The sequence below is a fragment of the Porites lutea genome, chromosome 4, assembly GCF_958299795.1.
Source record: "Porites lutea chromosome 4, jaPorLute2.1, whole genome shotgun sequence".
Taxonomy (NCBI): Eukaryota; Metazoa; Cnidaria; class Anthozoa; order Scleractinia; family Poritidae; genus Porites; species Porites lutea.
In genome coordinates, this window is record NC_133204.1 from 7,512,827 (window position 1) to 7,529,072 (window position 16,246).

A 16,246-nucleotide genomic window follows, 5' to 3' on the forward strand; every position below is an offset into this window, starting at 1 on the left:
CCGGAATCCTGGGCGTTGGAATCCCGAATACAGCTTAAAGAATCCAGAATCCCACTAACGACTGGAATCCGGAATCCACGGCGTGGAATTCAGTATCCAAGACTGTTTTGGATTCCCTTAAGGTGACAACGATTTTTAGCTCAACACAGCGTTGTAACATTTCGTTGCGAATCGTCCCGTGTAACATCACCTTTAAATGGGGCGATAATTTTATGACGTGTGCTTAAAATCGATCGTCATTAATTCTCGCTTATCAGAACGGATGAGATGTTTCCCCTCTGAAATCCTTGGCTTTTGTTGCTACAACGCTTGAATAACTTCTCTGTCACACTGCTCTGGAGAACTGTTATTGTTGTCACTGGATCGATCCTCAGTTTTTCTTCTGAGACAACGAGGTCGGAGGTACAGTTCCTCAATAGCGGCCATGATGGAGTTTAATACACTTGAGACTAAACATAGACCTAGTATACTAAAAAACAAGGCTAAAGTTGTAAGAAAAATTCGCGCAGTTTCTTCTACTTCAAATGCGCGTTTTTCTTGGCCTTGGTGGCTTCTTGAGCCATTGCTAGACAACATCTGAATACTTTGAGGAAAGTCTTTCATAACGTAGTCACCAAAACCGATCGTTGTACAAGTTATGAACCAAAAGTAAACGCTTTCGGTAACGGTCCAACCCTCACTTCTTGCAAGAGGAATGGAGGTAGTCATTATTAACACCACCAATAATGAAAATAAGATTACTGCAGTTTTAGTTTGCAGTTGTCGTACTTCTGACTTCTTGAGGACTTTCGTTTCAAACTTCTTAACAACTTTGTTAACACCATAGACAATGAGCTCGCCAACCGTTTTTAATGCCAGCATTGTGATCGGAATCCCAACCAAAGCGACAAAGATGCAAAGTATCTTGCCTCCTTCTGTTTTTGGTGTGATATACCCATATCCTATGATAGCGGAAAGTTAAGATGTTTAAAACATTGTTAGCGTAAATACCAGTAAGAAGGTCAATCCTAACAATTTTAGCTAAGGCCGTTCAGTGAACTTATCGGCACCAAAAGAAGTCAGGTTGTAAATTAGGCCACGGAAAAAAAAAAAATTAAAAACAGACACTTCAAGGGGCGATGTTACGAGGATATCGCTTTTTTTTCAGGTCAATTCTGTGCTGCAAATGCTCCTGTCGAGGTATACAGAATTAAGAGATTAAATAAATTTTACCGCGGAGCACAAACCATAATAATTTTGAGGTGATTTTTGTGAAAAAAAAAAAACACTGCTAAATTACTAGTTTAGAATAGATTCGCATCAAGCCTCTCTTGCTTCCAATAGTCATCACGAATTCTGAATACTCGCTGCTGGAAAGAATACTAAGGCGAATGATTCTTTCGAAAACTGTTACACGGCCCTTTCCAGTCGATCGAGTGGCAAAATGTTTGGGCACGCTCCGTTGGACGATACTCTTCTGCGTTTGCGACGGCGATGATCAAAAATCGCTCCTAGCAGTCTAGCCGGTGATCGTATTTTTAAAACTTATCAACCTCAGGCCGACACTCAAACTGGCTAAAATGCATATTTAACATTACCTTTAATTTACATTTTTGAGTCCTTACCTATTGTAGTCACCGTTTGTAAAACGAAGTCGAGGGAATGATCATAGGTCCACGGCAAATCAGGTGCGGACAATGCCTCGTGTGCAATATTGGAAAAGTTGTTGAAGTCTTCCATGGTCATGTTGTATTTAGATATCATGGAAATGTAAAGGGAGCGCAGTAACTGATACTTTTCATCAACAAAATCATTTTCAGTGTGTTCCACTTGAACGAAAAGCCAAGCACTAAAACACGACCACGCGATGAAGAAAGCAGTGCGAAGAAGCGCTTTGACGAGGAGCGGGTTCATCTTTCACCGTTGTGCCTTCTGACTCTTGCTATTTCCAGTATCGACCAGTATCATTCAGCTTCACAGTAATCGAACTATTTAAATACGCATTGTTGAACAACAATGCAAGTCCAAATTGCAATTATAAAAATTCAAATCATATGAAATAATTACCTTTTTTCTATTGCATACTGTGAATACCTTGCTATCTAATCAAAATTTGATGTACTTTGGTATACTGAATTCAAACTTTTCTTTAATTAGCTTATCCTGACATCGTGGAGAACATGGAACGTGATGGGTGACCTCTACTGCGAAAATCTTCAATTTAAATTTGGATTTATTTTCTATGATTTTGATCCTTGAAACTCTTGGGGGTTAAATAAGAAGTCTTTTTGGCCCCGTTTTAAATAATTAATTATGACTATTTCTGGAGGCATCGTGGCCTAGTTAGTTGGAGCGCTTGATTTGTACTCAGTACGTCCCGATTTTAAGTCCCAGGCTAACCGCTAAGTAGCTGGATTTGTTCAAATCCCCATAATCCCTGGTACGCTTGTGAAATAGCCAGCTGGTTCGCATCCTACCAGTTGGGACTCTTAAACCCTCGCTACTTTCCATTTTAATTATTACTTGCTGCATTATTCCGGAGAAGCCTCATGAGGGGAGAGTATAATTAAGTATTTATCATCATCATTAGTTTTAAGTTTTGAACGATCAGACCCACAGTCAGTAAAAGGCATAACATGTAGAATATAATGCCTCTTCTGGTTAGAATTTTCAGTTTAGCAGTCAGCAAGATAGATGAACAGTATGCAACTTGGTAGTGATCTACCGGGGAACAGAAATCATCGTAAATATAATTGACCTTTCCAGAAACTCATATAATAACCAATCTTTGTTGTATTTTTCATTTGCTTAATTTGTATTATTACAGAAGTACTCCTTACCTGGCCACTCACCCTGTTATGTAACAGTGGAAATATTCTTTTCTTACTTACAGCATGACGCATATTGGGAGAGTTTTGATTAAACACACTTTTATCACAGCCGATTTTTCAATGTTATCTTTAGAAGGGAACTCAGTTTTATCAATGTTAACATTTCAGCATTTCGAATATGATTTTAAAACATTGAAGTTTGAGATCGCAAAAAACCGTACAAAGATGAGTGTTTATTCAGCCGCGTCTTACAATTTGTTTTATCAAGATTCACGGCAGTAAGAAGTTACGATCGTAATTAACCTTAGATGGGAAAACGAAAGCTGCTTAAACATTACTTTCTTGACGTTTATCTTTATCTAAAGGTCTGGATGACCTGGCCCCCTTATCTCAAGGTCTGGATGACCTGGCCCCCTTATCTCAGGGTGTGGATGACCTGGCCCCCCTTATCTCAGGGTGTGGATGACCTGGCCCCCCTTATCTCAGGGTCTGGATGACCTGGCCCCCCTTATCCCAAGGTCTGGATGACCTGGCCCCCCTTATCTCAAGGTCTGGATGACCTGGCCCCCCTTATCTCAAGGTCTGGATGACCTGGCCCCCTTTATCTCAAGGTCTGGATGACCTGGCCCCCTTATCTCAAGGTCTGGATGACCTGGCCCCCTTATCTCAGGGTGTGGATGACCTGGCCCCCCTTATCTCAGGGTGTGGATGACCTGGCCCCCCTTATCTCAGGGTCTGGATGACCTGGCCCCCCTTATCCCAAGGTCTGGATGACCTGGCCCCCCTTATCTCAAGGTCTGGATGACCTGGCCCCCCTTATCTCAAGGTCTGGATGACCTGGCCCCCTTTATCTCAAGGTCTGGATGACCTGGCCCCCCTTATCTCAGGGTCTGGATGACCTGGCCCCCCTTATCTCAAGGTCTGAATGACCTGGCCCCCCTTATCTCAAGGTCTGGATGACCTGGCCCCCCTTATCTCAAGGTCTGGATGACCTGGCCCCCCTTATCTCAAGGTCTGGATGACCTGGCCCCCCTTATCTCAAGGTCTGGATGACCTGGCCCCCTTATCTCAGGGTCTGGATGACCTGGCCCCCCTTATCTCAGGGTCTGGATGACCTGGCCCCCCTTATCCCAAGGTCTGGATGACCTGGCCCCCCTTATCTCAAGGTCTGAATGACCTGGCCCCCCTTATCTCAAGGTCTGGATGACCTGGCCCCCCTTATCTCAGGGTCTGGATGACCTGGCCCCCCTTATCTCAGGGTCTGGATGACCTGGCCCCCCTTATCTCAAGGTCTGGATTGTTCTGTTTCAAGTTCTAAACGTTGATACAAATATTGTGGCTGCCGTAGGCTTGGATAAATTCAGCCGGCAGAATTTCGAGCAGAATAAGTTAAGCGATTTTTACGGGCACTGCCGGTAGGCAGAATAAGCCATTTTACGAGCAGAATTTATCCAAGCCTAGGCTGCAGGTATTCTTATCAAAATGGGATCACCTGGCTTTCATCTTGGTCCCTATTGAGTGAACGTAGAGCAGAATTTTTTTCATTCACCACTTTCGGATTGCTACAAATACAACTCAGTTCTTCCCAAAACGTCTGCATAAACATTGTCCTTCATTTTTCCTCTTTGGACGACTGTAATACTCCGTAGAAATAGACCTCTTTACCCTACGTTTTGTTCTTTCAATATAGGTCATGTGTTGATACTTTGGAGAACTGTTTCCTTCAATTTTTTTGTTACTCACGTGCATCTGAATGCATAAGTTATAAAACAGCCACAAAGGGGAAATTCTGTAAAGACCTATCCTAGATTGGAAAAACAAAACACACAAGCTATGTCAAGTTAAAGAACTCTATTGAGACAATGGTTATGTAAAGTTTTTGAGGGAAGTCAAAGTGTAAAATGACAACGCGAAAGTGACGAGTTCTTGAGTTCTAAAGAAATGTCAAAGCTGAACATTTTACTAAATAGTATTTTCGGTAAATTAACAACATCCCTTTCACGTAAGCTTTCTGATTATCTCTTATCTATCTGTTTCTAATTTTCTGGGAAGAGACTTCTTTGGTAAATTGAGCTTCATGTATGTGAGGCGGAGGGGGAAATGGTTAATTGACTCACTTAATTTCAGAACTGTAAGATGAGCTTTTATGCTCTACATATTTCTCTGTTTTAATTTTTGTAAAATGATTTTCATACAGGCTGATTATCATTCGACAAGATTGGGAGTAACTGAGCCTGTTTTTAGATAAAAGCAATCAACAATAACAATAACAATAACATTTATTACTTTTTTTTGCGCCTTTTCTATAAAATATCCAAAAGCGCATCACAATAGTAATTAATAACGAAATTTTACAAATCTTTCTATCAAAATCATAAAAATATTTACATTAAATGAGTAAAAGATAATTGCAGATAAAGATTTAGATATACTAAGATAACTGAAATGATTCCTTAAATAAAAATGTCTTAATTAAAGTCTTAAAAGATTCTAAGTTCGTTGCTTCGCGCGGACCTTGGCAGCTTATTCCATAGGAAAGGAGCAGCTAGCTGGAAAGCTCTGTCTCCCATTGTTTTCTTGGTTTTCGCACTTGGTCTTTCCAACAAATGACCATTGTCGTTGCGCCTCAAATGGTAGGACGAAGGCTGTTGAATACTAATTAAATCTGAAAGGTACTTAGGTGATAGGCCATGCAAAATTAAAAGCACGAAATTTATAGGATGTTTCAGTTGCTGTAGTTTACTTTGTCAGAAAAGTAACCATAAGCTGTGTGGATTTTCTAATGCATTAATTATATAACGAAAATTTCTTTTAAACATTTGTTATAAAGGCTACTGAGGAAGAGCGGTGCAGAGTGGAGATACGTCATCTAACTATCTAGATCTCCTTTCAAATTTCTTTCACCTTTTTCAACGAAACCTGTAAAAAGGTTTCGTGGTGTTTTAATCCTTCGTTGTTTCCGTGAATGAAAGTGAAATAACGTTTTCATTTACCGATGGAGAGCTTTCCGTGTTCAAATTGGCCACGCCCATATCATTATGCACTGCAGATAATTGGTTACCATCATCATGGTTTAGAATATTTCTTGAATCACACCCGGAACACCAAGGACGATGCCCTTCAACTTCCAATGCCGCCACTATAGAATTCAATACACTTGATACGACACAAAAACCAAGCATGCAGAATAACAGATAGAATATTGTAACATAGACTGGGACATCGAATTCTTGCGATGATTTTGTAGGTTTGTTGGCATGGTTGGCGGAGCTGTTGAAAGATAATCGTTGGATGCTTTGAGGAATCTTTCCAGGAACGTAATCACCAAAACCTATCGTGGTATATGTTACAAACCAGAAATACACGCATTGGACAAGAGTCATGTCGGTGCTGTTGACCAGTAGAAGGGCGAAGACCATCACAAATATCACCATTAATGAAAACAGGACCACTGCACTTTTAACTTGGACTTTCTTCACCTCTTGCCTTCTGAGGATTTTCTTTTCCAAATTTGTGATGCTGCTGTTGACACACACGACGATTAGTTCGCCGATGGATTTCAACGCGAGCATTGTAATTGGTATCCCTACAAGAGCAACAAATATACACAATATCTTGCCTTTGGATGTTTGAGGTGTGATGTAACCATAACCTGTAAAATAAGAAGAGACATTCAAACCTGTATTAAGTGGTCATCCTCTACTTATGTTTCTGTCCCTAAGATCTTTTCCCTTAAGTACTGCAAACATTTAAGAAGTCGTCATGGTCTCCCTATTTAGATCCAATCAAGTTCTCTCTCTCCACCTGTATTAAAAGAGCAATTTTTAAAGGGTCCCATCACCAGTGCACTGACGTATTTGTGATTGCTGCGGAGCGACCCGTAGGGAGCGAGCAGCAACATAATCAGGATTTAAGGGAAATATATAAGTCATAAACGGGGCGACGAATTCTCGAATTCATCACTTTTTACCAGAATGCATTGCATTTAACCACATTTTTTACCAGAATGCATCGCATTTAACCAGAGTGCACTGCGCTACTTTTTACAAGAATGCATTTCCACTGGGACAACTGAAATGAAAACACGACGAAGAGCGTGCATCATTCGCTGCCCAGACTCAGAGTTTTCTTTGTGGCAACTTTTCTACAGCACGGTTAGAGGTCTTAACAAATTTAAGACACGCAGGAGTCTTTCAGATGAGTACGATGGTTAACTTGGGGATTGGATTTCAAATCAGGAGCCTTTGACTCCTCCAGGCGTTAAACTTGACGAGAAGATGAGCATTTGCTCTTCGACCACGCAACACGGGGGATATACAAATTCCAGCTTGCTAGAAGGTGATGTGAAAGTGAGAAAATGTCATGCCATGCTATTCTTAAGAACCTGTATGAGCCGAAAATGGATGTGATTTTGACCATTAGCTTCAAAATAACAGCGGAAATCGAGATAACAAAACATATGTTTTGCGTCCTACTTTGCAGACGAGGACGTGTGTCGTCGCTTTGTAAAGTTTGTAAAGCATAATTATGTTCTTTCATTCATTCATTGCCATGCAATATGCGTTTGTATTGTTTTTTTTTACTGTTAATGGCCCAGTTAATGCAGCTTGATCATCGTGACGGCGGAAGGCTCTTGCCAAAAGGCATTAAATCAAAGACTTTTCCCCAAGGTTACGTAATCAGCCTCAGTGGTGTAGTGGTTAGGTGTAGTCGCGTTCCCGTTCCCGTTTTTTTGTGTTGTTATTTTCTATAAATATATACCTAAATAACTGTTATTTAATAAAGTGCAATAAACAGCAAGAAAAGTATCGTGTTTCCAGTGAAAAGATAGTACACCGTATATTAAATATATGGATAAACAATCTGAATTTCTATCATTTCTTACAATTTACAGTGGGAAAACCAGAGTTGATAACCACTTGTCGTAATGATCATTTTCTAAACAACGTTCCCACGAGTTCTTTCTATAGGTAATTATTACTTTCCAACATGTAAATAGGACATTCAATGTCATTTTCGATTCTTTTAAGTCTCACTGCCTAACTAATGCCAGTATCAACAGAATGTGCCGCAGCATTACTATCTTTTAGATACCCTAGTTTTACAATAAATGCCTGAGCGACTTCTGGCGCGCTATGTCATTCTTACGGAAGCACGTACATCATACTTTGCAAGGAAGACACTCGCCAAAAAAATTCATCCTGGAGTACTAGACATAGTAATTGTTGGGGTTATTTGTGCAGGAAAAGCATTTTAAAAGTTTCAAAAAAACTGTTTCAATATCTATGTCCATTTTTGCCATCCCTTGCAATAGACGTATGGTCAGAATATAGTTCAAAACCACTTAAACATAACATTGTTTAACCTATTTTAGTATTTAAACGGTTGATATAGGCATATTTTTATCCCCTAACAATCTTTCATCTGTTCGGATTTCCTAGCTGAAAGTCTAGTGATCCGAAAATTATAGGGATCAAAACTTACCTTTTCGAAAATTTCAGCTAGAAAAAAGGCTCCCGAAAATTCTAGGTGACCTTTTTAGGGAAAAAATCCGTTAAAAATGGGCAATTATAGCATTTTTTAGATGTTCGAAAATCCTAGGAGAGGCAGGCAAGCAAGAAATTTTACAACAAATGTTCCAAAAATTCTAGATCTCAAATTGTCTTCCGAACAGATATTTTCCAAAAATTGACGTTGGGTGCCCCTGGTATAGTCTTAAATAACAAAACTGGGTCATTTCTTTTTAGAATTCGATTTTTGCGGAAACACGTTTTAGCTTTTTAAAAAGATAGCAAATAGCTTGACCCATCACTTATGAACAGGTTTGAAAGTGTAAGAAGCGAATTTGTTAGAAATTTCTCACAAAGGTTTGTAAATGGCCTAGTTCGCTTAGATGTAGACAGGGCGTAGGGGTACGAAAAAAATGTTCTCTTATGGAGCTTCGAACAACACAGAATTCTCTTGTTTTAAGGCTAGGAACATTGATTGTGCCATTCATATATTTTTTCCTTAGTTAATTAAACGTTTCCTTATGTGAGCTTCGCGGTATCCCATAATTGATCTTAAGAGTACACAGGGTGTACGTCTTTTTTCTGGAGCTGCAAAGCTCAGGTACTCAGAATCCGCTTTATGCCTCAGCATTTGAAAACGCACCTGCATTTGCTCTAGAGCAAAGGACCATATTTCGCAAATTCACCTACTGTTTCGTTAGCTAATTCAACAGTTCGTTTCATGAGCGTCGTGCTGTCCTATAATTATTCTTACCTATGGTTGTGACAGTCTGAAAGACGAAATCAAAAGATGTGCTGTAGCTCCACTGCAATTTAGGTACGCTTAATGCGTCGTGAGCTGTTTTGGAAAAGTTATTAAACTCCTCAATGGTTATGTTGAATTTATATGCCATGGAATTGTAGAGAGAGTGTAACAACTGGTATTTTTGCTCATATTCATCAACGTCAGAGTATTCTACTTGAACAAAGATCCAAGCGCTAAAACAAATCCAGATGAAGAACCCAGCAGTCCAAAGAAGCGCTCTTTTGAAAAGAGAGTTCATTTTCCACGCACAACATACACCTGTAACAACAACAAACGGTGGCGTTATGTATATTTTCTTGGGAGGCTGTGGGACATGAAAGTCTTAGTTTAGATGGCCTCTTTCAAGAGAAAGACAATTATATGAAAAAGGGTAAAGATGAATAACTACAATAAAAAGATCAAATCTAAGTCTCTCGAATATTATCACGGAGGATATTATATATTACTAAAAACTGAAACACTGGATAATGCAATTCTAGCGTTTTGATTGGCTTAGCCATCATGGTATATGAGCCATTATACCATGCTCTCCATATACAGTCAATGCGTCAGTTCAAAATTGGAAACTTGAGCTGAAATTTTTTTTCGCGAAGAATGAAATGGCGCCTGAAGAAAATCGTTTTAATTCTAGAATACTATAGAAAATGCAATTTCATCGAAAAAAAAAGTGAACAAAACAAAACAAAACAAACAAACGACCAAAACGCCACAAGAGTTGGTTCGAAAGTAAAATACCTCGACCAACTACGAAAGAAGACACGTACTGTTTTTTCATGATCGCGAGGTCACTTGCTGATAATAAAATAACTGCAGCCTGTTCATCCGACATAAAGAATATAAATCACAAGCAACTAGCCACAAATACAGGCTATGTAGCCATTCACTACAGCAATCAAGGTGTCAGTATAGCTTCTTCTCTTGTTCAGCAAAACCAGCTGGCGGCTTCAAACAACTTCATAACAATCTTTGCATGAGTTTCTCAATGGCGACCGAGGTAATAGTTTTCCTCGATGTTCTTACTTTTGTTACTGCACTTCGAAATTCTTTTTGCTCTCATTATCTGCGAGTTTTTTTTTTGGTGTCCTGCTGTGTAAAATCCTAGAATCGCGATGAGTTTTTAAAAGTGTTCATCGCTATAATCGTTTTGAGTTTTCACTCATCCAGCCCGTTCGCGCGTTCACAGTTTTGATACAGACGTGTGTCATGTGAAAAGCGGAAGTCCCTCTTCTTTTCCGGTTTGTTCTAACAAAATAAAGTCGGAGAGATTCATCGAGATTTTGTGGGCGTTTTTGATAAAACAATTATTCCACTCGCGCTTGTTGGATATGAGATGATTATAGCCAACTCGGCTACCATCTTTTATCCAACGTACACTTGTGGAATAATTGTTCAGTAGTTGTTACTGCTTGGCATGTAAGGCGTTTGAGTAAAAATTTTCCCCGTTCATTTCGTAAAATGGTCTTATTTGATTATCACAGATCGAACGCTTTTAAGATTCCGTGATTTTTGCGTCTACAGAAGTCAATTAAATGTTATGAGTTAGGTTAGCTTTAAGTAGGTACTTCAAAAGCTTGGTGAAAATAGCTCAGTTTACATATAGTCACAGTATCAGTACCAATTTCATGGTTTTTTCGTTCTTACCAACTGCACTGCAAGAAGAGGTGTTTTACAGACGCTTTGCTCACTGATTTCCTTGCTAGGATTGCAATTGAACTTGACGTTATGTTCTCAAACTCATTATCATTAATAATTCATATTAAAGAAGATACAAAGGCCATGATTTATGTTTAATGAGTTTTTGGAAATCAGATGAAAAACTGGTCATTTTTGTATCCTTAATTTCTCCTCCTAAAATCATTTTGTTTGAGAAGTAATATCAAGCATTCGACACGTGTTTCATCACCAGGATGAAAAACCCCAAGTTCGAAAAAAATACTCCGCTGCGCGTCGTATTTTCAACTCTCTTCTCAGTGTTTCATCTGGTGATGAAACACTGGGTCTCATGCTTGATATATTACATCTAGTAAGTCATTTCTTCAATAAGTAACTGTAACCGAGGGGACAACGTATCCAGCTACTTCAAAAGCCAGGTGCACTTGACTGCTGTTAAAAACAATAATTCGTGTAGTCCATTATTTATATCCAGACCTTTAAACCTAAGATACGAAGATTTTTAATAAAGTATAATAAAGGTGAATGATTTCCCGTTTTTGGCTTCACGCCAAAATATACACCAAAAAATAACAAAAATTTGGGTGTTACATTGTCTACATTGCGCCGAATTTAAGCTTTCCTCGTTGAACACAGACTGTTATTTAAACATTTGCACAAGACTTTGTTAAAGCGGCAAACTGAAAATCAAAACAAATACAAAGGAAGAACAGACCGATTGGGGGAATGAGTTTTGTTTGATTTACCCAAAGGCAGATAGTGATAAGACCCCCCGGGGTACTCCAGATTTCAAGAGACCCTCAAAAAACCCATAACCCCAAAAAATACGTAGACCAAACATCTTCCCTCAAAAAATCTCATGTCGAATTTCAGAGCCCAAGTTGGGTTGTACCTTATTCGCAGAACTACGGGGCACGCATCTTCATATTATTCTGAATACCCCCAAAACTCGAATTTTAGAGTTGCTAGGCGAGCTTATATCTTCGAACTGGCACCTTATGAATAATTATAAAATAATGATAAAAAATACAAAAGAAAATATTATTTACAGTTTTAAGTACAAGTATGTACAGGCAAAAAGAATCTACATAAAGGAAAACCCTGCATTTCAGTCTTAAAGTCTGCAAAAAAACTATTGCGGAAAGAGTCAGGTCGTGCATTCCACTGCTTAGCTGAAAAGTAAGAAAAGGAGTTAAGACCATAGGTAGTTGTTTTAGGTTTACCAAGTGAAAGAATGTAGTTGCCAAGATGATCATAGGAAGAGGACCGGAGTGAAAACATATTCTGCATATAAGCAGGGAAATGAGTGAAAAACAAACTCTTATAGCAATATGAGGAAATTCTGAACACGCTTACTACACAACGAAGCAGAGTTGAGTTTTGAAAAAAGAGTGGTGCATGGAGACGAGTAATCTCCAAGTATAAATCTAAATATTCTGGAATAAAAAATTTCAAACCCAAAATTTCCTTCGATCATCCCCGTCACTTAAAATCCGGACCCCCCACCCCTGGACAAGACTTAATCAATACCGCGAACTGAGGATTATATGCCCCACTTACAAGCCCACCCAAGTTATAGGTCCATTTCCCTGTCGGCAAAAATAAGCCCCGCTCTAGCTTGTCTTGAAATGAATTCTATCGTGATGGCAGAATATTATATTATCATTGCCGAAAAGTAAAAAAAATTGGTTGCAAGTTATTCATTATATTGAAACATCAATACTACCTTGAAGATGACAGCATGTGTCCAAAGCCTTTTTTGATCGATTCATTTTGCAAGAAAATCAAGATCCTGTGGGCAATTATTAAAACTTAAACAGATCTTGCTGGGAGGAAGTCTAAATTAGAGATCCAGTGCCTTTTGTAAATGAATGCTAATCAATTACGATAGTTTCTTCAAGATGCTGAAAATTCGAGATCTTAGCATTAAGACATTAAATCTTCAAGATCTCATCTTCACGATTTTGAGAACAGTGAGAATACAGGATCCTGCTTCAAGAGTTTTAAAACACAAGACCCGAGCTTCATATGGTGGATAATTCAATAAGATGCCGAAAAATTCGAGGTGGTGCTAGCAAGTAGTATAGGACGCACTGAATTATCCGTGTTTTGAAGTGGAATCTCATTAGTGGGAAGTGAAATATATTAACGCCGATGACGTCATGGCCTTCTATCCTTAGTCCATGAATAGAATGCGGTTGAATGTCATTGACTATTTTCGAATCCCTTATAATACACTATTTTTACAAATTTTGCATAAGTCATTGTTTTCAAATGCTCTTGGATATATACTCTCCTCCCTGGATCATTTGAAAACAATGGTGGGCGGGGGAGAAAACAGAGTGTATTATGAAGTGTATTATGAAATAGAGAAATAAGATTACCTCTCTTCCTTTTTAGGTGGTTTAACCGGCTAGACATGTTTTAGATCAATGATGACACAGTTTATCTGTTAAGTTGTGCTTCCCTCGTCAACCACCACCACCATCACCACCGCCAACACCATCAGCACCATATTTTTATATTTTTTCTCTCCTTCTCATTTCTGTTGTCCCCCTACTCCTCCCCTCCCAATGATATTAGTTAGGGAGCTTTTAAGCTCCCTAAAAAGAAACGGCGACGGCGACAGCAACGGCAACAAGGACGCTGAAAGAGCAATTGGTTTTCGTCAGCAGAACCACAACTTTGCACGTGCATCACGCGTTTTTGTACATTTCTTTGCCGTCGTTGCACGTGTACGAAGTGAAAATGCCTAATTTCACTTTTAGCGGAGGACGAGAACACAAGGCAACGACTTTCTTTTTTCTTTCCTGACCTTCGATATAGTCCCTCAGAATTCAACTCCAGAAAAATCAGCCAACATTTGATAAATTTGACTTAATGCCGAAGCGCGATAAAGTTTGAAGCAGCGCAAATTCACTTTTTACGTGCCGTTTTCGTAGCCGTCGCCGTCGCCGTCGCCGTCGTACCTTAAGATCTGACGATGGCGATGGTAGCGAAAACGTCGCTGAAGAAGTGAATTCGCGTTCTTTCAATCTTCATCGCGATTATTCCAAGTCACCAACTTCGTCAAATGTCGGTGAACCCTCCTAAAGTTGAATTTCTAAGAACCATATCCAAGTTCAGAAAGAGAGAGAAAATTTCGTCGTCGCTTGTGTACTTCCTCTGTAAAACGTGAAGTTAGGCATTTTCACGTCGTAGTCGTGCCGTGACGGCAAAGAAATGTACAAAATAGCGTGGTGCAAGTGCAAAATTGTTGTTTTGGTTATCAAACCTATCGCTTTTTTGAAGTCCTCGTTGCCGTCGCCGTCTGCGTATCTTGAAGTCCCTGATAGCTTTTTTATTACAAAGCTAAAGTCACAGTTCAAACGGTGTTTCACAAAGGTGGTCGTAACTAGGGCTGGTCGCTTACGAGAGTGGTCACAAGGAGAGCTTTGACTGTATTCGGATTCGTAAGCGTTCATACTAAGGATAGGCACGTCTAACGTGCATGAGCTATTTTGAATACTTCAGGGTAAACGTACCGAGAATCTACTCTTTTCATCCTAAATTTAGACTATTTTTTTATGCAAAAAAAGGTATTGGTGTACATGAATGTAAACACGAAACGCTGTGCACATCTTGGTGAACACCATGCTATAGATTCACTTTCTCTTTCCTTCAGACGTCTGGTGCAAATTAAACAAATTGTTAAAGTACAATGAACATTAACTTACCAACCGTTGCTTAAAACGAAGACTCGTAGGTTTCTTAAGGGTTTCTTAAGATAGTGTAACTCGTAGAATACCAAATTGCTAGGAAATGTCACGATTTTTATCATTGTTGTCATAACGAGCCGTGCGCTCCTAGCAACCCAAGAAAAACCCCTCAGCATGCAGCTGAGTTCGGTGACTTTTAGTCCTTAATCTCTGCTGGATACCGAGTAGCTTGTAACATTCTTTATTCAATTAATTTCTGATCGTATTTGGCATTTAATATGATAGAGGTGTCAATTTTCTCGCAATTATGTCATCATCCTGGGGCGAGAAATTTAATTAAAAGAGTGAAATCCAATAAAATGTACGGCTCTGGTTTCGGCTTAAATTATTCAGTGCCATCTAAGAAGAAATTTATTAAAAATCTGCGTATTAAGTCGATCTCATTGCTAACACAGGCAAAGTCCCCTTAAATATCTACTACAAAATTAATGACTTAAGCCGTATTTTGTTTTCCGTTCAGTATTACCCGATTTTGTTAGCACTTCCTTTGTTGTCAGTTTAGCAACTTTTGACTGTTTAAGTTCGGTGCTGTGAAGTTTTCATTACTGTACGACGAAGAGAAGGGCCAGCAAACTATTTGGAAAGCATCATAATTCAAAAGCAATTGAAAATATATTTTTTGTTTCGCTGTTTGACGTGCCGTCTATCATATGCATGACTTTCTCACTGATATGCTATTGTTGCATTTATAATTTATAGTTTACTTAATAATATTGATAATAATAATAATAATAATAATAATAATAATAATAATAATAATAACTGCTATCAATACAGGTCCTGCTAATTAAAACCCAATAAAACTATACAAATCAGAAAAGTTAAAATAGATGCTAACTAAACTATTTATATAATATAATCACGAATTAAGACTTATTAAAATTATTTTAAAATCCTGGCCCTTTGTAAAAGGATGATTGCTGCGTGCACTTAAGATTCACTTTTTCCAAAGTTAATTTTTCACTGTTTCTTGCGTTATAGTTATGAATGTGATAGTCGCGTAACTTAAAGGTATCTTGAAGATAGCTACAATCTCAGTCAAAATTGTTGGGACATTTTTGTGTTTTCTCGTCCCCTCAATGTTGGTGTACACGATTTGGTGACTGAATCGCAATAAACAACATTGGAAGAGAAAAGGGAAGCACGGGAACGGGAAAAAAGGCGTTGGCGTTGAGTGTGCCAAATATTTTTGTCCGAGACTGTAGGTACGTTATTGTTTCTAATACATTTCTTAACGAGAGAAAGGACATGGGCTTCTCTACGCTCGTTTAAAGGCTCCCAGCCCAATTTGGTAATGATTTCAATCGTAGGCAGCTCCGCCACAGAAGAGGAGTAAATTATTCTCGTAGCTCTTCTCTGTAAACGCTCGACCTTGTTATCGTTTCCTTTACCGGACTCGTGCCATACGATGTCGCAGTAATCAGTTATGTTTTCCAGAATGGCGTTGTTAACGACACGATTGCCTCAGCGAAGCAGAATTCAGATTATTCATCCAAGATCCAGGAGAACTTTGGGAACACTGGAATTATTTTCAAGACAGGAGAGAAATTTCTAAACTACTACCCCGCCCAGCGTTATCCACCTGGCACTGACAATTCGTCTGAATCATTTATAGATATCTTCACCAACAAAATTGTCAGGATTCGCAATTATCTTGACACGTTTTCTCGAATTTCGAATGACAGCCTTGTA

At 39.0% G+C, this 16,246-nt stretch overlaps 2 protein-coding genes across 2 annotated transcripts; both read right to left on the reverse strand.

The window, feature by feature from the left end:
* Positions 1–300: 300 nt before the first annotated feature.
* Positions 301–1,893, reverse strand: LOC140934106 (potassium channel subfamily K member 9-like). Its single transcript, XM_073383791.1, has 2 exons — positions 1,605–1,893; positions 301–941 (listed from the first exon to the last, which is right to left on the reverse strand). Exons 1-2 carry the CDS (start codon positions 1,891–1,893, stop codon positions 301–303), a joined length of 930 nt encoding a protein of 309 aa, XP_073239892.1.
* Positions 1,894–5,752: 3,859 nt separating this feature from the next.
* On the reverse strand, positions 5,753–9,363 carry LOC140934107 (potassium channel subfamily K member 15-like). The gene is made up of 2 exons (XM_073383792.1): positions 9,075–9,363; positions 5,753–6,462 (listed from the first exon to the last, which is right to left on the reverse strand). Exons 1-2 carry the CDS (start codon positions 9,361–9,363, stop codon positions 5,753–5,755), a joined length of 999 nt encoding a protein of 332 aa, XP_073239893.1.
* Between the last annotated feature and the right edge of the window lie 6,883 nt (positions 9,364–16,246).

Excerpts from the sequence above, each read along its gene's own strand:
- LOC140934106 (XM_073383791.1), bottom strand. The coding sequence starts at position 1,893 with ATGAACCCGCTCCTCGTCAAAGCGCTTCTTCGCACTGCTTTCTTCATC. Across the intron at positions 942-1,604 it reads ACAAACGGTGACTACAATAG|GATATGGGTATATCACACCA; the intron begins GTAAGGACTCAA and ends CCGCTATCATAG.
- LOC140934107 (XM_073383792.1), bottom strand. The coding sequence starts at position 9,363 with ATGAACTCTCTTTTCAAAAGAGCGCTTCTTTGGACTGCTGGGTTCTTC. Across the intron at positions 6,463-9,074 it reads TCAGACTGTCACAACCATAG|GTTATGGTTACATCACACCT; the intron begins GTAAGAATAATT and ends CTTATTTTACAG.